This window comes from Cardiocondyla obscurior, linkage group LG09, assembly GCF_019399895.1.
Source record: "Cardiocondyla obscurior isolate alpha-2009 linkage group LG09, Cobs3.1, whole genome shotgun sequence".
NCBI classification, from domain to species: Eukaryota; Metazoa; Arthropoda; class Insecta; order Hymenoptera; family Formicidae; genus Cardiocondyla; species Cardiocondyla obscurior.
Genome location: NC_091872.1, coordinates 4,497,066 through 4,520,974, shown reverse-complemented (window position 1 = coordinate 4,520,974; position 23,909 = coordinate 4,497,066). Strand labels below are relative to the sequence as shown.

The window sequence follows — 23,909 nt, the reverse complement described above, 5'->3', positions numbered from 1 at the left end:
TTCCGAATCCGCTTTTAAGTGATTTACGTCAAATTGATGTTTATTAAAATACAATTCTATTTGTAATTTTATATATCGCGTATTTTATTAGATATTTTATATAATATATTATTTTATACGCATAAATTAAAAAATATTTTCTACACGGTACGTAAATTTGTATGTAGAATTTTATCCCGTAAATTACTTGTATCATATATTAAATAGTAGAACATCTAAAACAGATGTTATGAATATCACACCAATCGAGTAAATTACAGAAAAAAAAGTACCTTTTACACATTTATCTAGTGATAAATTATTTACGAATTTATCTCGAAATTTAATTAAATTTAATTGCATTTAATCTCCAAAAATTTAATTAAAATATCATTACGTTACTCTGTCATTATCTGTTAGACATACAACGATAGAATTACACGTTAAATGTTATTATATTTTTAATATATTAAAAGTAGAAGTACTACATACACATTACGCGCAATACTTAATGACGTGTATTCAGAAAATTATATTACAAGCGGCATGATTAAATATTGAATTGCAAACTCCAAAAACTGTTAGCTAATAAATTTTCTCACTAAAGAGAAATTTGTTTATTTGATAGTTCACTTCGCGCGTACAAATCTAGATTTATATTATCAATGAATCGGAATATATTTGTGTCAGAATTCTGATAAAAGAGCCTTATTTCGTAAAACGATCGCCTTTCGCGTAAAACACTTCAGGAAATCATCTCTCGCTATCGGACTTCGTGTTTTCAACTCGAGCTGAACTTGGAGGCCAGCCTAAGAGAGAAAGATGACTAAACACAACGTGATAGCGATGAATACTAGGTTAAAAATTTTCTTTGATAACTGCAAAAATATTCCCGTCGGGCTATGCGTAAAGCCATTCCCTTAAGAGAGGTTAAAGGAGCAATAAAAGAACTCTCAACTCTCCCGAGATATGTAATGGAGGAAAATTTACATCAGAAAAAGCTACAAGGTTTTGCGAAGTTTATTGAAACACAAAGGAAGTTAAAGAGAACATCTTGTTCAATCGCTCGTTTTATATGTTCCTTTTAAAATATCATCCATCACGTCATTTTACAAACGCATAAAATAATCATTAAAATTAATATCAATAAAGTATAAATATCGGAAACGAGTAAAATAAAAAAAAAATATTTAAAAAAAATGAAAAACATTAAATTATAAGAAATAATGCAAACAATTTTGAAATTTTAAAAGGCACTGTAGATCAAAAAGAAACTGGGCTACACAGCTTTCTTTTAAACTTCGCTGAACTCTGTCGTTATAGTTCTTAAGTGCAGATATACTGTACTACAGATACGGGGGGTGTATCGATCGCCATTTCGTGTCGAAGTGTAAAACGGATCGAAGCAACTTCGGTCGGGTCGTTTTCGACCTACTTATCAAGCCGATAGTTATTATGTAATATTCATTATGCTAGCTGAATACACTTTAGTGATTAAATTGTCCGTACGTGGTTGATTACGAAGTCAAAGGCTCTTTTTTTTTTTTGGTTTTTTTTTTCGTTCGAGATTAATTGAGAGCGTTTGTTATCTCCGATCTCGCGTCCTCGGGATTAATTTCTTTACTCACCGAAGATGAACATCAAAATAGGCACAGTGGACAAGCAGGTCAGACATATGGTGAACGTCATCGTTTTGCTGATTACTCTCAAAGCGCGAAATACGAAGTCACAGATGCCGTTCGCCTCGAGGTGGGCGTCTTTTAGTTGAAACACGACCGATCCGTACGTTGCCACACCGAGATTCGCTGCCTCCGCGTCGCCCTTTTCAGGTGCTTTCGCGCCGCTGGCGCAAAGCCGGCGCGATTCGTCGCCTGAAAGCTGAAAGCATACGTGACAGCTCAAATCAGATTTTCTCCCGTAATGTAATATAATTTTGTGCCGGCAAGTTCATTCGTTCTGATTAACAGCACATACGTAACATTAGACTTTATCGCGGAAAAGACTCCACAAAGCTGCAAAAGACACAATTCAACTTTTAATTTATTTTAACTTTGCTCACCTCGCACGTACTCTCCTTTTCTCTCTCTCTTTCTCTCTCTTTCTTTCTCTCTCCCCTATCTTTCTCCTTTCACCTGCATCTCTCTGTTTATTGCAATGTTATTTTAGAAACATTTAATTCGTTTAATTTTGTTTTATTGTATCCACATTATCTTACGTTAATATACGTTGCCGTCTGCTACTTCGTCTGTATTTCGCTGATTACAAAATAATCCAATTAGTGACGGAACAGACCCAGCTTTTTCCGTCTTTCAGTAGGAGTCCGTGTTAACCAACACGTTGGTAATTTGAACGCGTTTAAATTTTGAAAACGTTAAATTCAATGATTTTTCTAAAATTCTTTTTTATAGAATTCTTTCTTCTTTTTTTTTTGTCTTTTTCTTAATAAATAAATAAATAAAAATGTTGCGCGCTATGTGCGAAAGATTTTTACAACGCAACTTGATCACCGACAAATAAAAGTCGATACTTTTTATATTCCACGAGCAACTCGACTTTCCGGGTGCGCTTTAATTATTGATCTCGGTACTTTCTTTTTATCTAGCCTCGTGCCTTTACGCGCGTAGATTTCGCGTCAGAGATCAATTTATATTCCGTTTACTTTTCCCACAACGTAAATCCAATAAACGATCCTGAAAGGCACGAGCACAGCTTTGGAGATACGTCTCTTCTTTCTCATCGGCTCTGGTCGATTCTCGTTCTACATTCTACGAAATAAGATCCGCCGACGCATCCTTGGGAGCGCGTTCCAGGTGCATTTTTCGCGCGGATATGAGCGCGGAAATAAGCCACGGATGTGATCTGTGCGAGAAAAATTCAAGCTGTCACGAACAAGGTGTGCTCCAGCACCCTTCTAATCTGCGTAGCTTCACCCGATAATTTTTACAGGAATAGCATGCGCTTTTGTAATAACTGTCTTAATAATTTGTGCACAAAAAAAGAAAACTTAAGTTTCACAGTCGTTTAAATTTCTGCTCTTATTGATCATTAAGCGAACTCGAAGTGCATCGGTGGTTATTTTTTACTTTTCAAAGAAATTTCGAAAAAAGAGATTTTCTGAAAAATTTCTTAAGAAAAATACAAGGACAACAACTTGAAATATTAATAAAACCTTTAACCTAACGCGTAATTTTTTTTTTTTTTGTTTTTGCAACATTCTGAGTAAGATTTTAAACAAGCAGAAAATGACTGCTCGAGAAATCTTAAAAGTACATTTATAAATAATTTTTTTATTATTTTGAATTTTTTCGTAGAAAGAGAAAGACCTTTGCGGATGAAAAAAAAGTTCTTTATTAATTTGAACATTTTAGAAAAGTGCCTCGCGCTCTTTAAACTCTTTAAAAAGAAAAATACGTGAAACATCGGAAAGTCATATATGAAACGCGCTTAAAACTTAATACCCTATGTATCATTTTATATACTCTATTACTCACTTTCTATTTTGCTTGTTAAGCATGATTAAGCATTACTTATTTTCGTAGAAAACTTTTGCACTCATTAGAGGTTTTTTCCATCAAAAGACAATGAACATGCCACTAGGGATACGGGCGTGGAGGTAAAGTTATCGCTCGTATCGTCATTCGACCTCGCCTCGCGTGCATTGCAACAACATATCGTGTCATGTTACGTCTGCAGTAGAAACCAGTCCAAAGTACAATTTTAGATCGTTTAAGCTTCTTTTTTTAGAGGACAATTTTTCCGTTAATAGATGTACAGAGAAAATACTTTTTGTAGTTAACGTAATTGGACCAAAAAAAAAAATAATAATCTTGGCAAACAATCAGCATTATTACACGCATGATTAATATAAAATTTTTCCCGGTTGTATAAAATAAATTATTTTTGGTAGTTAACTTGGTCGTTTTACCACGCTCAATCATAAACGCGTTTATTTCTCACTCTTATAATTAAGTTTCCGTTAATAATTATTGATATCTAGAACAACGTTTTTATCTCAGAGAAAAATAATCGTAAAAAAGTATTATGCACTTGTAGCAAACCCAGTCCGCGTCCGAAACAAATTTTGCTTCTCTATTTTTTTTTTTTTTTTTTTTTTTTTTTTTTTCTCTCTGCACAACTCACAGTTTATGGAAGTTAGCTTGTTAGTGTATTCCCAACGAATAAAGAGAATATCCACGTGCTTTCCACCCGCAACTGGCTCAATTCATCGTAATTACCGTAACGGATGATAAATGACAAATTGCAATCCCGTGTATATATGTTCGTTGAGTCATAAAGACGGAGAGCGCCGGGTCGCCAGTTTCCGTCGCTCGACCGAGAAATTCCAGTGCACTCGTAACACAACTAGGGCGTGCACCGTAACACCGTGGTCGGGGAAAGAAATTGAACGTTACCGGTCTCCGGGTCGCAATGGACACGATAGGAATAAGGGAGGGAGAATGGAGAGAAGTTACCTGCGAAACGGAGCTGCTGGCTCGTCTAGAATCGGCCCAAGCGTTCGTTCCATATCCCAGATTGACCTGTGCGCCACCGCTTCCGCCCGATCTGACACTTCCCGAGCTCACTTCTCTTTGACGATAAGGCGAGGAACTTCGGTTTCTCGTGCTCCCTGGACACAAGCGCAAATATTTGAATTCATCCGTCTACGTTTCGGAAATTCCTTCCGCGAGAACGGAAATATCTCGCGAAATTCACGCGCGATGTCTCGTGAATATTTATGAAAAGATGGAAAACGTCTCTCGCGAGCAAAAGAACAGACACTCCTTGAATTTATACGAACTTATTGACATTTATATTTGATAAGGGATACTCTACTTTTCATCGCTTTGCCATTTCTGTTATTTTTTTTTTTTTTTTTTTTTTTTACGACCAGCGCGCATTTAGCAATTCTATGTCGAGCTGCAGGGCCACGTGAATGGAATCGGTATTATTTTTGTGTAAACGTAACTTGGGAAGATTTTCTCAAATAAATCGCGTAAGATTATAGGGGATTTGTTGTCGCGTTTGAATTTTTCGTTATTACATTATCCTGACTAGCAGTTTCGACTCTCTTTGTTTTAGCACGTTTGCAATTAACGAACACTAGATAACTGCAGTTGCGAACGACGCGCCAATTAACAGTGTCAGTGTGCAATTTAATTTGTATTCTCCATTTGCACGAATTTCGCTCGTTGTAAAGAGACATCATGCACTGCAAACTCGAGCGATGAGAGATATCTTTGTCAACAAGCTTCTGCGTAATACGCGCAGCTTCGCGCGATAAATCCGTGCTTTCAATTTACAGAATACAAACCTTATCCACCGGAGAGATTCTGATTATTGCAACGTTCCTTGGCGCGATATTTATCGACTTTCCTCGCGGTAGCTCGGTGTAAACAGGTCAATCTTATCGCGTCGATCTCAAGATAATAATCGTGCGGAAGGTTGGCGAATTTTGAGCAATAAAGCCGCCAAGAAAATCAATTTAATACGGTTTCTTTCTTTTTTTTTTTTTTTTTTTAATGCAACGCATTATTGCAGTACGTACGGAATCAGAGCGACTGTAATATTATAATGAATTATTCATTGTATATTTACATTTTCACTGTTTCGGTGTGTACTTAAGAAGAAAGTCGGGCTTTGATCAGCTGTGGTTCGGTCGCTTAAGAACACGCACGCGAGCCTTCTTGCGTCGCGCAAAGTGGGCGTATGAGAATATACGTGTAATAAACGCGTATTTCAATTTCGTGACCGGCGGTGGTTTGGTGCAGCTGTTAACGTTAATAAGCATCGTGTGCGCGCACGACAAAATCAAACTAATTTACGCGGCCAAAACGTAGCCTTTCCCGCTTGACGTTAATTATCGCTAAGGCAAGTGCCTCTTATTTGCTCGCGTTTAACTTACCGCTCTTCGTGTTCGGCGGCTCCGAGAATCACGGCGATATAAAAAAAAATGGGGGAGGGGTAACTTTCTTAGCGTGCGAAATTATTACGTTTCCGTTTCTCCCTCGTGAATTTTATCTCATTCGGGAATATTAGCGGTAAATTATCCCCGCAAGATACACACGTATGCATCTGCACGCGCACATATATCTAAGATTGTGGTGAACCAATTTGCATAGGTCGACTTAGGAGGTTTAATGCCGCTATATCAACACCGCGTGTGGGTTTTCCAACCGCCAATAGCAATTTGGCTCGCGATACGTTTAAATCTAATAACCTGCGTGGACTTGCCAATAATATGATTCGTGATTTACGGCAATTAGCATAATCACTACGATTACAGGCTGAACTTTCAGCGAAGTACGATTATTTACATGCCGAATTAGGTTTAAGACGTCGGCGCAACATGAAGCCGATGCAAAGTCGCTTTTATATTATCTCGCGTCTTGTCGCGAACGTTGTAACGCGTTTCACTTGCGACGCAAGAGCGTAGTCGTAAGGTCGATGAGCAATTCGAAGAGATACTTCGTCTGACCTGATTAAATCGCGATAAATTTAACCGAGTGCGCAGAAAATCAAGGGGGTAGGGTATCGACGTTGTTTCTTAACGAGAGCCTCGTTCTGGAATCCGACGTCGGATCGTTGTCGACTTGTCGATATTATTCTACATCTCTTGGCGGATACGTTCCTTCCGCCCGCGCGTCAAGCTCGCGCTACTCCGGGGGGCGCGAATGTCTGTCGCATCCGTGCCGCAGGATTTCGAGCGACTAGGTATCGGATGTGCGATACCGTGGGCAATCGCGTGCGGCTCGACGAGCAAATTCTGTCATTCGATATATATTACGCGCGTCTGCCTGTCGAATGCCTTGTACGCGGGAGAAACGAACGAAAACTAATCGGCCTCCCCGGAGAGCTGACATCAAGTTGTACGGTAATGAGCGTCAAATTGCTATTACGTTCCCCAAGGAGAGTAGATACTTGCTGCCTCGAGGTAGATTCTCGGGCTGCAAACGCCGGGGATGTAAGGAAACGCTTGCATGGAATCTTGTTCGTGAATATTTTATGACCCGTCCCTCTCATGTCGCATATAATACAGCCGCGTTTATAATTGCTCGGCAAGCAAGAAATAGATGCGAGAAAAAAGGAAAATTAAAAATTCTTTTTGAACAAACAGATAAATCGATTATTTTTAATATTTATTTCAATGCGAGACAAAGCTCGCTCGATCCCCGAATAAGCTTATTATTATTTTTATCAAGCGCTGCACTCGTTTCAGCGCCTCGGTTAATCGTGATATCTCGAGAGGTGGTGACGAACGGAACAAATTGTTTAATTTCGTCATGTTATGATTGATACGTCGCTCACGTAGGCATATTATTGGTACAATCCAACCGCACTTGCGGCAAGCGCAAACGTTTCCTTTGCACATCGCGCTGCGTTTCACCGCGATGCTATAATTTCGCGATCGGATTATATCTGCATTTTGGTATTCGGATGCGGAGTATTGCGGTTTGAATCCTATCAAGAGCCACATTTTCCTGATAGTTTCCGTATCGAAGTTACGCAACGTCGGTCGTGATACGCGCCGACGGGCTAAGGCTTTCACCGTTATAACTCTCGTACTAAAGATTATCCTCGGAGATTTAAGGAACTTTTATAAAAGTAAATTAATATTGTTGAACGTCTAAGACGAGGAAAGAAAAAAAAAAAAAGAAATTGGAAATTCTCACCTTGGTCCGCGGAAGCTCTTCTAGGATCCTGAAGACCTAGATTCCCCCTCGGTGCTCTTCTGTCTTGATGCCCTCCGAGACTACCCCTAGGACTTCTGTTAATCCCCTCGGGTCCGATGCTTCCTCTGGGACTTCTGTTTTTCTCATCGTCGTTAACGGCTCCGATAGAACCTCTCGAGTGCCTGTCGACGTCATTGACGCCTATGCTCCCGCGCGGCGATCGGTTAGTCTGGTCGTGCGGCACGATTGATCCCCTCGGGCTCCGGTTGCTGCTCTCCGGGCATATCGAACCACGCGGGGACCGATTAGGGTCCGGCGCGATCGATCCTCTGGGCGATCTGTTGGGATCGGGCACGATGGAGCCGCGAGGACTTTGATTCAAACACTCGGAGGCTATCGAGCCGCGCGGGCTTCTGTCCGGAATTTCCATGGGCGTGATGCTGCCCCTAGGTGTCCGGTGCAGTTCCGGGCAGATCGAGCCACGCGGACTTCGATCAAAGTCTAGATTAGCCATGCTACCTCGCGGGCTCCTCGTCGAGTCCGGTACCAACGAGTGTCTCGGGCTACGGTTCACAGCCGCGATCGCGTTACCATTTTCTGGCAATAGGGACACTCTAGAGCCGCCGACCGCCACCATGCTGTTCCGCGGACTTCGGTTATAGGCCACGTCCGGGACCAAAGAGTTTCTCGGACTGAGCGCCGAGTCCGGCACTAAAGAATGACGCGGACTGAGAGAGACTTCCGGGGTCAAGCTATTTCGCGGTGATCGCGCCATGTCGGGTACTAGACTGTTGCGGGGGCTTCTGTTCGGATCCGGTATTAAAGAGCCCCGCGGGCTTCTACAGTAATCGTCAGGTATCAGAGAGTTTCGCGGGCTGCGGCTCGCCTCGGGCGCCAGGGAGTTGCGGCCGGTGCCATACTGCTCGGGATCCGGCAGAATCCTGCGACTCCCTGATATTCCCTGAAAGAAAGCACCGTAGGTTTTTAAGTATCACTTTCGTATCGGTTTAATTCTTGGCAGATGAAACGGGAATTAATTCTTTAATGTAGAAAATTTTTATAAAAAGAAAAAGCTCTTCACATTTTTACATTTATCAGGACTGTAATTCGCAATTTCAGTCACTCAGCTTGCCACTTTTATCTTTGCAAATGGTTTAATATTACAGCTATTCAAGTTTAAAATATTAAATTAAGTTAATTAACTTTTTTTTTTTTCCTTAGAAATGTCGGAGATATGTATATTAATATTGCACGCGTTCGTATTCCGTAGTTTAATTAATATAGAAATTAACATAGGAATAAATTTACACTTGCATATGAAAGCTCGCGTACTCGTGATATGTATCCGAGCACTCGATTGAAGTGAACGTATTTTAATCATTTTAGCGCTCACTGTTTCAAAGCCAACCGATAACTTTCGAAACGCATGCCTACGTCGCGCCAATCATTCGCTAATGAATAACATGTGATGGCAATCTATCTACCGTGAACATTTTATGACCTCAAAATTTCGTGGATAAACCGATGTGTAACATGCGTGACAAAAAGTTCGTATTTAGTTTCATCGATGGATACGTACGGTGCTCCATATCGATCGAATACGATGTCAAACACCTGTACAGTCAAATATCCCTTGAGTAATTGAATATTCCGTGTAACATTGCGCAGCCTGAAGGGAATAGGAGGCAAAACACAGGGAAAAAAAAAGAAAAAAAAAAAGAAAAAAAAAAAAGCGGACCCGATACATATTTCAGGCTCTGGGCTCGGTTGACTGAGAATTTCAATTAATTGGAATTATTTCCCACACTCTACACATTCGACGGGATTCGTGAAACCGTTTCCTCAAACCGAATGCAAATCGTTATTCGCGGCAGATTGAAAAATAGTGAACGAGCGTTTTTGTGCATCTCGGCATGAGCGAGGATTTTTGACATTTGCATTTTGCACAGCGTATATTAAAGCAAAACGATTGGCAGAGGCGGCACGTTAATTTAATCTCACCACCGTGCGCTAAATAACGATTCAAATATATGTAAAGGAATTAATCTGGAATGCGAGAAATGCGAGAGAGGGTGAATACTAACCTCGTCGGGGGAGTCGCTCTCGGTATCCAGAGCGATGTTCGGCACCACGCTACCCCTCGGCGAGCGTTGCCTCTCCATCGTTCCGCCGGGGCTGCTTGGCGGCAAGATAAGGGGTTTTTCAGTGGCTACGCTCGCTCGTCGGCCACGCATCGTCGAAGATGCCGTCTGGTTCGAGTTTGCCACATTTGGCGACGCCCGCCGGCGCCGCGACGAAGCGCTTCGATGTAACATCACGGCGACATTCTTTCATCCCTGCGTACAATACACTTGCGTTATCATTTTGCTTATTAAGTAATTTATACTTGCCACTTGAAAAGAAGTATAGTTTCAAAGTACGATCGCGCGCCATCAACCCGCGATCGTCGCAGCGTTACTCCCGTCCAAAGACTAACAATGTGTCTATTAAAAGTTTGAGGAAGCAGCGAAACTCCGTAAATTTCTTTCGAGTTTCTCGTGTGGTACGTGAACAAAGGACAAATCTAATAATGCTACAGCAGTACGAACGTAATTGCTCGAAGCTACATTTCTCTTCTGAGAATGCATACAAAAAATTGCAACAAATCGAGGGTCCAGTCGCGCGCGGAGGATGCATGTCGTCACGTCCCACGATTATTCAGCATTTCTTCTTTTAATACATAAAAATATTTAGTTCTTTCAATTCAAACGTTAAACAGGAGAAACATGTAGCCGAGCTATGTAACTACAAGCACTACGTTTGATGCACATATACCTATATATACATATATCTGGACAGACAATTAAATGCCTAACGGGCTTGCAAGAGCTTCATTATATATCTAAACTACATGAACAGTTTCTACTACGGGAAGATGACCCAGATAAGTGCACGGCTCGAGTTCAGTGCATTATATTGGCCTGCCTAATTCCCCAACCCGTAACTGCGACGTGCATTTTGATGTGCCGCGATGGGAGCATGTCTCTCATCGCACGTAACACCTCTTCCATATAGGCCGCATATTATCGATTCGCGTAGGTCTAAAACCGCTCCGAAGCGGATTACCTAATTTACGGTTAAAGGTATCTTACGCGTCGCGAAAAATAAGCAACGCAGCGAGTCCCTTCGTGGAGGGTAGTGGTGTAGAAAAAATTATATTATTCGCAATTTATCTCGAATAATGGAAGATAAAGAATTAAAATTATATACTCCAGTTGAAATACACGATACCGTTTAGTAGGATTATTTATTGGAAAAACTACGTAAACCTGAATATATAATAATGCTGAATAATATATAGAAAATTGAGCATCTGTTTATATCTCGTGTTACTGTAATTAAATATGAAGGCGCAAGAATGAGCGGGATACGTGGATATGGATGAATTATCACGGTATCATTAATTGTTTCATTCGACGCGATCGACATGAGGAAAATCCGTTCGTATTTTACACGATGCTTAGTGGATATTAAATTGGACAGAGTGGACGAAGGCTTTATTGGGCAACTTTTATTGATAAAAAAAAAAAATTTTTTTTCCGCAATGGGCAACAAATAATTTTTTTTTCAAATTAAAAGCAGAAATAATCGAATTAAAAATAATTGATGTAACAAGAATATTATCTGCGTATTTTCAACTTAAAAGTTTTTTTTTCGAAAAAGCACTTCTCACGAAAATGTATGAATTACTTTTCCTTTTTAATTACTTTTTTTATTTCGCTCTCATGAATCACCTGTACTTGTAAATGAATCCCTACGGAAATTTATACGTCAAAACAATTTGTAGAACATATTTTTTTAATGAACTCGCAGTGTGTAAATTATCAAAGATTACTGTAATTTTAATCATTATTATTAGCACTAACTTTTGTACTAAATTTTTTTTATAGAATTAACTTCTCTCTAGAAAAACTAACAATATTGGCGCTTGAAACCAAAGGAAAAGTGAGGCGTGAAATTTCACGAGAAGTTTGCTACTGAAATCTGTAAATCTGTGGCTCGTTAATTAAAACAACGAGTGGAGTGAAAGCTAAGCATTAAGAAAAACTTTTCAACGTAGGCGCAAAGTGACATTAATTTTACTGATACTTCTTATTTCTCACCATTATTTCAAACAAAAGCGCGACTTCTCAAAGAAAGTTCCACGGAAACTTTGCAACGAAATCTCTCTCGCGCGAAACTTAAGAGCCGCACGTACAGTGTTACAACGTTACATCTGCCAACACGTTTTCCCCGTTCGCTAGCTAAACAACTTAGACTGTACGTACGCATATTCTCGGTCTATATATTACACTTCCAAGAGGACCCTCACGGAGCCTCCGCGTGCATTTATAAAACGTTACTCTCCTCGAAAAGGTAACATCGTACAAATCTATATATCATGATTGAATTTTTAACAAATAACATGTTCAATATGGAGCAACGTTTGCCGTGAGTATAGCCGTGAAACACACATTCGCCCAATAACGCTTTCAAAACGGTACTTTCATAATTCAGCGGTCTTAGACATGCCGACACCGTTACTATCTCGTACAAGCTCGACGCGTTTACTCAACTTCGCTGTTCGATGAGGCGCGTTGAAAATATTTCGCTGACATTTAACCGTCATGACGCGCGCTCATTATTTTATCGCCCACGTAAGAATCTTTCCACGTTAAGTTGACTACGCAGCCTGCATATCGTCGCGGAATTGTTTGACGTTATCAGAGCCGGTACTTTCTTTAGCGGGCTGCGATTACGTCGACAGTTGAGCGCCACGCGCAAGTTTCAAGTGCAATAAACTAATTACGGTGCTATTGGGGTGGATTGAGTAACACGAGTCGCAATTAATAACATTCGATAGCGCGCAACATGCCGTTGCTGGGGCACGGAAACATTTTACGATTATACGTGTCACGTCCAAATTAATTACCGGCTTAAGTACAACATTGCTTTAATGGACTACAAAATGAACAGTTTAACTAAGGTCAACTGTTCAGTAGCTTATAGAAATAACTGCGAGTTATAAATTTAAATGTTCTCGTTTCGTCAACGTAAAATTAACGCGCGTTGCTTTCTCGATTCAATAAAAATAACGCAATATTTGTCGGATATGTAATAAAAATAATGTTGAATTAATGTAATTATTTGGAAAATGTATTCTAGCGGTGACTAATTTCCGAAAAAGAATCACTTGTAGTAAATTTACCAATCGCGATGCGACGTCATTGTAAGAAGTACAGCAATTTTGTAATTACAGCTGCCAATGTTCAAAGTAATTAAGTATTTAAATGCAGTATTTAAATTGCAATAATGCGTTAATGAACTGCAAAATAAATGGACGAAACGCGCGTCGATAAATATCTCCGATGACTAAATAATACAAGCAATTAATTGAATTGCAACGAGAAACGCGTCGTGCATGTACATCTAGAAATTACTTTTTATCTCGTAGAAGATAGAGATGCGGGAGAACGCGAATAGCCGCGTCTTTTTAAGAAATAAAGAAAAGTGAGTAAATATAAAAAAAAAAAAAGCAATTGAACAGACTGAAATTATTTTTAAATTTCAATTTACGTCATTGGCGCGCATCGAGCCGCTTCGACAACGTTGTTAAGGAAAAAAAATTCCATTGTGCGCGACGCGCGTATTGAATAAAAATAAGAAAGAAGAACAAACAAAGGAGCTCATAAATTAGAATCGAGGAATATTGCGGGGATCGGGAGGGACGAAGAATATCCATTGAAAATGTCCGGAGTACGGGGGCTCGCTAGATCGACAAAGTACTGAAAGTTAATTAATCGGAGCAAGCAGAGCGCAGTCAATTACTTGTTGCAACTTCGACGGGTCGACTCCGCGACGTAGGCCGTGCGCCTCGTTAGATCGACGGGGTCGCTTACGGCCCACCCGGCATGAACCGGCCAGTTTTACGTCCGACGGTGCTTTGCCGTCTGAATAACGCGAGGAAGATTAATTTTGCGCGTCCACGGCAGCGATATCTGCTTGAATGCCGCGCGCGTCCAGTAAGATCTCTGACTTCTGAGAACGTAATTATCAACGCCGCGCCACGTCGTGCCTGGAAAGACATACGAATTATTGGATAGAACAAGAAACGGCGCTAACGAAGACCGGGAAACGCGACGCGAGTTCGTAACAGCGAGTGTTCTCCGATCTCTTCTTCGTATTTCTCCTGCGAAACTGAACTTCCGCGCGCGGCGCGCGTTCTTTAGGTATACTGAATGCGTAATGCCGAGTACGACGATTAGACTCCAACGTGAAATGCATTCGAATTATAGAGAAAAGCTTACGCATGGACACGGAAAATCTGACGATGTCCACGTTACAGCGAAACATTAAGATAGTTCAAACTGCGATCTTGCTCTTTGTTTTATGTATTTATATATTTATTAATTTTTAAAATCTCTAATTGCTCTCCAGTCAAACTGCCACTACGATTTTGACTCCGAGACCATTAAATATATCTACTTCGGAGTGTGTCTTTGTCGATCACTTGCGCCGATAATTAATTCTCGTCGAGCAAGTTGAGAGTTTATCGACCAAACAGCGGCATGCAAATAAGATCGATAAAGGAAGTAAGGTAATGTCGAACCGTCTTCGGATAATAAAAACACATAATGAAGTACGTTATTAGTAAGCTCGCTCGACATGCCTGAGGTATTTTGTTCATATTTCGAAGAGTAACTAATTACGAAACGTAATAGTTTCATACGATAAATCCTTTAACATATAATCGAGCGACCATTTATCAATCACTTATGGCCGCCCGGTATCGGTGCTTAAGTAAAGGCGATATAATTAATCACGCGCGTACCGCTCAGTTAAACCCCCAGTAATATCTAAACACAGCGCGAAAACGTTTACACGGTCGATTAACGTCGTGGATGATTCCTATGAAAAATTAACTAACACGAGAACACTAATTGACATGCCATTAAGACGAACGACTCCGTCAATCTAATGATGGACGAACCGGTTAAAACCTCGGTAAGCTGAAGGGTGGCGTCACAGTTAATCTACGTACGGATCGGCGAGCATCCCGAAGCACAGCATTCCATACGGCCACCCTCGGCACCTTTTTCTCTTATCATTTTTCCTTGCGGGCATCCGGGGAAACCATTTGTCTTCCGTTGGGGCAAGCCGGGCAAATGAAACTGGGCGAGCTTAACGGCGTAGAATTCATGCCAATCCCGCAGAGTGCGATGCCGTGTACACGCGTGTGGCCGCGATCCGTTTCAATTTTTATCGTCTACAAAATTATTCCGTGGGCACGTACCTATCTCGAAGGGCGGGGCGGAAATAAGTGGATTTCTGACGAGCCGAGGGTAAACGACAAACATAGTAGACGCCGGTCGCTGCGAGTTGTGAAGTCAGAAGGTTATATTGCGGCTCCCGCAAGCTCGATGATGGCCCTCGAAACCAACTTGGAGTTCTCGAGCGAACCAATCGTCAAGGTTGACATTTCAACAAAACCTAGAATTGCTTGTCGTAAAGTTCTACATAAGCGCTTAGGCTAAGTAAGATATTTAGAGTACGCGTTTGCATTTTCTAGGTGCATACAAATATCAACGAAATCGCTTAATTTTGTGCGAAGAAATTAGAGAAACAACGGTACGTTTTCTAATAAAATATGCGGCACAGTCGAAAATAAAAGCACGCGCGATCTGTAATTTAATTGTTCGGCATTGCGATTTTTCTGGAGGAAAGAAGAAATACAAAATGAGCGAAATGAAAACGTAGAGAGGATGCAAGAGAATAAAACCATAGGAGAATGAATGCTTGACGATTTCACTTTGTCGGGGGACTTTTTTCTTTACACAAAAGCCATTCCTAGATAAAATTTCAGCACAAGCTCTCACACGTTTAGATATTTTATCGAGCTTTTGTGACAATTTTAATGAAAAGTTAAAGAATTAAAATAGAATGAAAAATTGATAACGGAGACAAGCGTATGACTTTTTTTTATTATTATAATATCTTTTTGTTTAAAAAATCTTTGTTTAACGAGGTCAACAGCACGAATTTAAAGAACGCTTTCTTACTATTGACATTTAGAGCGCTTTCCTATCTTCAAATGATGATAAAAGCACTTGGCTCCAATTGAAATTGAGGATTCTCTATGAAATAACATCAATTTTTCAATTTTATTCCTTTTTTGACGTAATTTTTATATCAAACTGACAATGCCAATTTTTTTTATTTTTGACTATTTTTAATAAGAAAATTCTAGGGAGAAAAACATGATGTATTTGTAGAAAAAAAAGTCCGTAATTCACAAATAAAATGTAAGACGTTGCACTTCGTGGAAATTAATCTTATTGCTAAATACTTGGTACTTCCTAAAATATTTCATAAAATAATCGGACAGATGCCATATGTCATTATAACCAAGTCCAATTCGGAAAAGTCAAAATTTCTCAATAAAATTCAATTCTCGGAATTTTAACGTATAGCAGTGCGCTTTGCAATAATCAAACTGAATAACCGTCAGCTATTAAAGAGCATAATAAGGACAAAGAGCTCGAAATGCGCGCATAAGCATTTTTTTTCGCGCGCAATGTAAAATTTCCGCAATATTTATATCTCGGGATAACAGAGCCGCCGCTTTTCCCTTTTGTCACGGGAATTTATTGTGTTCGCTGAGAGCGTCGTAATGAGTGCGCAAAAAGGGAACCGTATTCCGTTTTAGAGCGCCACGCTCGCGTCTAACACGGCGATGCCGGGATCCGACAAAGTAGCCCCTTATTATTCGAATTTCTTTTATTACCTCGCGAGCGAGACGAGAGGAAAATACGTGGCGCGTTGCCGTCTGAAAAAATTAAAAGCCTCGTACCTAGAAGCCGCGCAACTCTGAAGAATCGATAGCCTGACTACCGCTGTGAAAACAAAATTCTTTATAACTGCTCGTTCAAAGCTAATGCGTAACAGCTCCTGTCAACATCGGAAATTCAACTGCAAAAAAATCGACGTCACGTCAACGAAACTTTTTCGCTCTTACAGGCGCCCGTAGCAACGGCATGTCCAAAACAAAAAAAAAAATTAAAAAAAAAACGAAATTCCCGACCGGAGCCGCGGGAAAGAAGGCGCTTTACGCAAAAATACATTTCGCGGAAAATCCAACGGGCTCCGAGGAATCGCAACCTCGTCCGAGGAAAAAGTTTATTAATTCATAATTACACCAACGCTTCGTATACAGTAATTATAGTCCACCGTCGCTGAATCCTAACGTTTTAGGCATGATTTTCCATAAATTGTGGTTTGCATATGCCCGCCGTTAACAAACTGCGTCTAATGTACGCGTGCTTTTCTTACAATACAAAACTGTTGTTTACCGGGGAAAATTAAAATGAGGGGAAATTTAACAAGAAAAAGGGACGAGCGTCCTTAATCTCTTTATTTCTAAACATTTATTAAAATTTATGTGCATCCGTTCGAGAGGAATATTATAAAAAAAATATCTATGACAAGTCGAGTTTGTATTATAAAAAGTTTCCAATCGACGACCTAACAATCAACCGTTCTCGAAACTCTTTGCATCCAAAGGAGAAAAGAGACGAAAAAAATAAAAAAATATAAAAAAAAAACTTTATTAATACAGCAAAAAAAAAAAAAAAATTCCATTCGCGTAAGCTAGATTAAATTCTGAATGATTGGGTTAGTAAACTTAAAGTAAGACCATCGGGCCGGGAGAAGAAGAGGTCCTTCGAGAGCGGAATATCAAGCGCTCTGACAAAGTAACGGCGAAGGGAACACCGCGTTTTCCTCCACCATTGATCCTACCGGGAAAGAGCTTTTCACGGTGCTTGTGGCAAAAAGAATGTGGCCGCTGTTGGAAAGTACGAGTAGTCGATCAGGAGCTTATTCCTTTTATCAGTCCAAGTGCCGTGGCGCCTTGTCTCTTTGCTTTGTTCTCCTGGGTCCCCACCCACTGAGCTTATATCAATTACTTTTTACCTCACCGAGATCTGGGAGGAACGAGATAGCAATCCATCAGAGTCTCGTCGCTACCGATTGCGGTGCCTTTAAGGCCGACGCCTTCCGTGCTACGTTAAATGTCACCGCGTCTTCTCCCTCATGACCGTGACGTTGCTCCGGTGAAGGAGGCATAATTGAATAGACAAGATAGGGCCGAAGCGAGCCGAGGCAAGATGTTGGCAAACACGATTATGTTGATGGTATTCAGATTAAATGGGTAATGTAATGGCATTAACGCCCGACCTGCCCCAGCAAGTTGTTTCATATCACGGCGAGTTTGTATAATGCGCGCGGATCTCGGCAGTTCTACCGTACGGGAATTACACACGGGAGTTACCCGCGAATTATTTGCAATCGCATTCCGAATCGCGCGCGATAATTATAAAGCCGCGCGGGATGCAACGCGCGATTTCGACAAATCGATCGATAACGGATTAAAAGACGCCACGATTATTACATTCGACGTTACGGCTAATCGTTAACCAATCGTCAAATTCGTAGGGCGAGTGCTAATGAGTAACTTCGAGTGCTTCGACTGTCAGACGGATTTTGTTATAACGTAATCGGATACACGACGCGCTGCGACGCGATCGTTAACCGTCGATTCGGAATGGAAAATAAAATTGTAAGAGATGTTGGAGCGCGATGGAAATCGCACGTCCGTTCGTGCGTAAAAGCGTTTAGTTTCCACCGTGTATTCCGACGTGAAAATCGACGACGGTAAATTTCGATATGCAAATTCACGAAGACGGCTACCCACGCCGCCGACAATCACGCGCCAAGAGGAACGACGATAGATAAATTAAGCGGGACAAAATGTTGCCCCTCTTGGTATCGCGATCTCGTTAATATATTATTGACGCCGCTGGCCGCGATTCGTCGTAGTTACATCTCGCGAAGTCAATTTATTACCCGCGACAATTCGAAGAAGCATTTCGAATTAAGCGTATCGCAAAAGCCTCACCCTGTCAACTCTTCGAAGCCTGCCCGACGCGAAATTCTCGAAGGAAAATCTCGAACGGTAGCTTCTCCTCCAGTTTACGACGCTCGCTATATTGTAGTAGTAAATTTCTACTAATAAGATCTTGCTCACGTGAATAATCGTAGGAAAAATAAATATTGCTTTCCTACCTTCCGCGCCACGCGGGTGAAATTAAGTGATATTCCACAACGCGAAAGTCCCGTCTATACATAAAAATTATTAAAATTAAAATCGAAGGACTTCCAATTTATTGAACCGACAATTTATAGAACGCAAGAAAAATATTTACAACCGTGTCTGTAGAAATATTACGGAATTAATTATAAAAAAAAAAAAAAAAAAAAAAAAAAGAAATCTAAAATGACGACTGAAATTACATTTGCACTCGCGTATCTCGGGATAAAATTCAACGGGATGGAAGGTTTCGCGTGTCGAATTCGAAATAGTCGAAATATCACTCTACTCGAAGGAACGTGAATAAATGATCCCGCCAGAGTGTGAGGAATTTTAATGGAAAACGTGAAAACGAATCTCGGCTCTCCCGCCCGACTTGTATCGAGCGCAGTCAAAGTGCGATGTAACTTTCGATTGGATTCTCAATTAATGACGAGTGTCGCCGTCGTCGGCGCGTGTCCGCAAGCGTTGTTACCAGTTAGCAATTAATTACTCCGTTCCGGCAAAAGGGGAACTCCGCCGTGGCGAGGGGCTTCTGTTAACGACAATAATTAATCTGACCATCGATCCATGCGATTGTTAATTGACGAACTCAACATTTTATCGGTACTTTCGTATTATCACGCTAGGCGCGCGTTTCCCACTGGTTTATCCATGTTTAATGCAAGCCGGGGCTCTCTGCGAAGGAAAGAAGCGCGAAAACGTTCGATCCCGGGTAAAACATTCGAATAAATACCTTTGATTGCCCGACGACTGTCGGATTTTGTCGACACTCGCGAAGCTCTTCGAAACGTATCGTAATTCCCTGTGATTCTATTTATCGAACATTTTTCCCTTCACGACTACGCACTGCGTCTTAAAAAATCTTGAGATAAACTTGCACCTAATGTATATTTACTTTTCTTTTTGTCCGATGAGAAAATCGACGAGTAATTATAAAGCTAAATAAAAAAATCAAACTTTATGGATCTCGCTTCGGTTATTAATTAAAATATGTCAATCTTGCAAATAATTATTTATTAACAAATTCTAAATTATATGGAAATTCTGATATCCATCGGCCGGTCGTTAATTAAAGCGTTACGCGTAAATGATTAAAAAGACGATATAATAAAGATCGTACCCGGAGTGCACTTGTTATAGCATTAATGCAACCGCGTCGGTTTAATTATCAACCTCGACTACTGCGGCGAAGTGACTCGGACGCGCGCGCGCTACAGCATATCGGGAATTTTTAAATTTGATTCCTACGTCGGGCAACTGTGACACATTTTACCGCGTTCGTTTTAAAGCGGAACGATTTTCCCGCAACACAAAAGAAGGGGGAAAAAAGAAAGAATGGCCGTATGGTTCCGCGCGTACTAGTTTTCACTACTTTCATAATTTATTTCGCGAAGAACTCCAAAGTCGCTGCGAATAAGTGTTGGCTTCGGTTAAGCAGTGCATCTCGGAACGAAGCGGAGCGCATCTCGTGTCGCATTTAGCAGCAACAATTTCGTAGCAGCCGTAACCCGATAAGTATGTCTTTCGAGCGCGGACATTCGATACATTAATCGTTAAATAAAGAAGATAACCCGATAATTGGCGCATCGAGTAATGGCATCGAGAAAAACCGCGTGCACACGTCGCGTAAATCGTAAATGTCCGTTATTCGGCCCTTTCCGACCGTCTGACACATCGCGATTTATTTGGACGTCCGTCTTGCACCCCGCAAAACGAACCGTCCGCTTAAAATACGACTCGGGCTGATTTACACGTATCTCCGCTTTTATCCCTTCGGGTATTAGTGTCGCTCTCCTCTTTTCTTTTCTCCTCTTCTTTTTTTTCCTCCCTCCTCTCCTCACTCTTTTTCCTTTTTTCATCCCTTTCTCGCTGATACGCGACAAATGTCTCCGCTTAATTTTACCGTTTGCAAAAGAGATCCGGTACGGCCCACGACGCGGCGTTTGCGACTTCAAACGGCGGGGATCGATATGGCGCAACGAAAATAGACCTTAACGCAGGGAGATATGTACCGGTGCGATGCGGAATGCACTCGTGGATATAATAAAAACCAGTTGAAAAGTATCATCTTTCCCCTGCGTGATAACCATCCCTCGAGCCGTTTTACTGTCTACCGAGAAATGTAAACTTGCGCATTATGAAAACGTCGCATTATACGGTTGGGCGTCCCGGGAATCGGAATCTGCGACGTGTCTTGAAGACCACGTGTATGATAATGAAATTTTTTGAAGCGCAGTATCAGAGAGTGAGAAAGAAAAAAAAATGAAAGGAGACAATGAGAAAACGCAACGTAGATTGTCATTACAATGGCGCGTTCGACGGCACTCACGATCGATCGCGACAAAAATAGAGCGCGAAATTGATCGATTCGTTTTTAACATCGCTCCGGTATTAACGAAACTGCCAATTATATAAATATCATAACGTCGTCTGTAATTGAATTAAATCTATTTGATTCTACGAGTACGATTAAGCCACGTCTATATTAATTCTCTGTAAAAGCTTTTGGAAGCTTTGAAAGTGAATTTTTATTCTGTCTTTCGCTTTATGTCCTTTTTTTTCTCTCCTCTAAGTCCTTTTGCCGAAGAAATCTGCGTCCTTTTAATTTTTCTCTTTCTTCCTCCTTTCATGTTTTACATTATTATTGTTAATTTCGGTCAGCGCAAACAATTCAGATTGCTCTAAAGCCCGCCCGACTTTATGGTAAATCTCGGGTCGTTGAATAACACATAAAAGACGCACTGTTATACGGCACGTGAGTGCTTGTGAGCGAATGCTATTCGTAAATATTAAAACGCACATACAATCTATCGTTGAGAATTTATGGCCCGGAACATCGACAGAAGGAATATTTGCGAGCGAAGGTGGCTCATTTTTCTCTAGGAAGTGTGCGAAATGCAGAAAGGGCGGAGATAAGAAACTAATATCTCAGAGGATTTTCGAAGTAGACGAACGTGGGAGGGGGAGGCTACCTGCGAAGAGAAAAAGAAACCGGTAGGAACGTCAGCACCGTAGGGAAAATATTATCGCGGGTTACTTTCTCCGTAATTCGTCGTGACGTATGGCCGCGCATTTTCGGCATTATGAACGTGTCAGGAAAGCCAAATGCTAATGCGAGAGATCTCGGCTCCGCGTCTGCCTTTTTTTCCGCGTCAACAAGCCGAAAAAAGAAAGAAATAACGAGGTCGATGATTAAATGGAAGAACAGCTTCTTCTTTCCTCCTCGACGCGATGAATAAATTAGATATACCAAAGTGTCAGTGCTGCGACGTAATCGCTGCTAAATATATCTTTTATCGAGCACGCTTTGAAAAAAATAACGTATCAATGTTTGCAAATACGATTAATTGCTATTTTATATATATATTTTTTTTTCTTCGTTTAATTCGGTTCGTTCTAATTAGAAATTTGCAGAAGCCTTAAGTGACGAAAGTAACGATCGCTACTCACGTTTTCGGCGCTTATCACTATCGCTACTATCACAACGTGCCGTCGAATATGAAATCGAGCTGCATTCTGTCTACAGAATGTTCAACTTGTTGACCCACTTGAGAGATTTGCTCTTGCCGTCGTAGTTCTGTGTTGCAATTCACATTCGACAGTCCGTTCGATTTCTCGTTCGATCACGCGTCTCCATTCTAACGTTCAGAATGAAGACAATCGCACATTGGCGTTATGTGAGTTCTGCCCGGTTATCGCGCGAGACTCCGCGAAAAGCATACACCATTTATTTTAAATACTGCGAAATCACTTGGCGAAACAGGGTCAACGGCCAGTCGCCAGTTTGTGCACAAACTTTCTTGAAAAAAGGCGCACGAGAATGTAGATGGTGAGTTCTTTTGAATGAACTTCTTCACGAAATTCCTTTACATTTTCCCGATTAAAACTTAGCAGCCGTCAACCCCGAAGTACTGGTACTTATATAGCTTTACTTTTGGTAGGAAAGAAAAGAAAAAGAATTTAAGATTTATACTTCCCGTACATTTTAACATAATTATTTATATTAATGCCATTTCATACAAAGCGTCGCAATGGAATACAAAACTTGAAAAAAAAATTTTTCTAATTAAAACGTAAATTAAATCGTTGAAAATATTGAGACGCATCGAAACTTGAATGGAGAGATTTCATCCATTTGCACTTTATTGAAAGTCGTAAAATTAAACGTCGCACCTTGCAATTCGCTAATTTGCATCAGCACTTCGCGCTTGTATCGAAAAGAAGAAGGGAAAGAAAAATTAAGTAAAAACTTATCGGTGGGACCCGCGTAAAAGCCGACGTCAACCGGATGAGAATCGACTTTCAGTTCGCGATTGTAAAACCCGACAAGAGCGAGCTTCCCGTCCCAGGAGGTCTTCGGCGGTTACGGTTATATAAGAAATTGCGCAGTCACGGTCACGTCGCGGGCTAGATCACGTCGGAAGAAATGCGAGAACTCACCTCAGCATGATGAAAGCTTCGTTCGCACGCGTTCACATGCGACACGCGGTACCGCCGCCGATGCCGCTTTCTTCCGCCGTCGTCATTAAGCTCGGGGCGAGTCCCGCGCGGTGAAGCGGAACGCGCGAGCCAAGCCGGGGGAAAAAGTTCGCGCGATCACGTAGCATTCACTTCGCGTTCTCGGTCCTCGAATTTTCGGCTGTCGGGAGTATCTCGTGCGAACGCGCCGCGCCACGCCGGTTGAATCGGCGCGCGGCGATGCGCCGATCGTCTTCGGGGGTTGTAACCTCTCGTTATCGGCGGACAAGAATGACAGAGAGAGAGTGCGCGTTGGGGTGCCTCGCTCTGCGAAGGGCCAGCGAGCCGGCGCGCGGCGCAACTTACCCCACTCGCGGCTCGATGCTGACTGAAACGCACCCCCGACCGAGAGGGTGCGGGTGGAGGATCCGACATGGGGCGCAGATCGGCGGCGGCGACACGCGAGACCGCGACCTGTCGCGAACGGCGGGGTGCCCTTATCAGCGTAGGCGCTGTCTTATCCCGACACCCGTCACGGAGGATCGGACAGTGCCGAACGTATATCTTGAATCTCACCCTTGGACCCGCCGCGTAAACGAGTCGCGCATAGGCGAGGTTCGCCACTTTCAAGG

General features: G+C 41.5%; 1 protein-coding gene across 3 annotated transcripts in view; it reads right to left on the bottom strand.

Annotated features, from left to right (window-relative positions):
- The window catches only part of LOC139105750 (uncharacterized), a 38,704-nt gene extending 15,041 nt beyond the window's left edge, over positions 1-23,663 (bottom strand). Inside the window, exons 1-5 of one of the 3 annotated variants that reach the window (XM_070662020.1) lie at positions 23,260-23,663; positions 9,734-15,158; positions 7,650-8,610; positions 4,452-4,606; positions 1,608-1,857 (exon numbers count right to left, since the gene is read on the bottom strand). In XM_070662020.1, the coding sequence (XP_070518121.1) occupies positions 1,608-1,857; positions 4,452-4,606; positions 7,650-8,610; positions 9,734-9,964 (1,597 nt within the window). In that variant the 5' untranslated portion in view covers positions 9,965-15,158; positions 23,260-23,663. The other 2 variants (XM_070662022.1, XM_070662023.1) reach the window with 2 other exon arrangements.
- Positions 23,664-23,909: the final 246 nt, after the last annotated feature.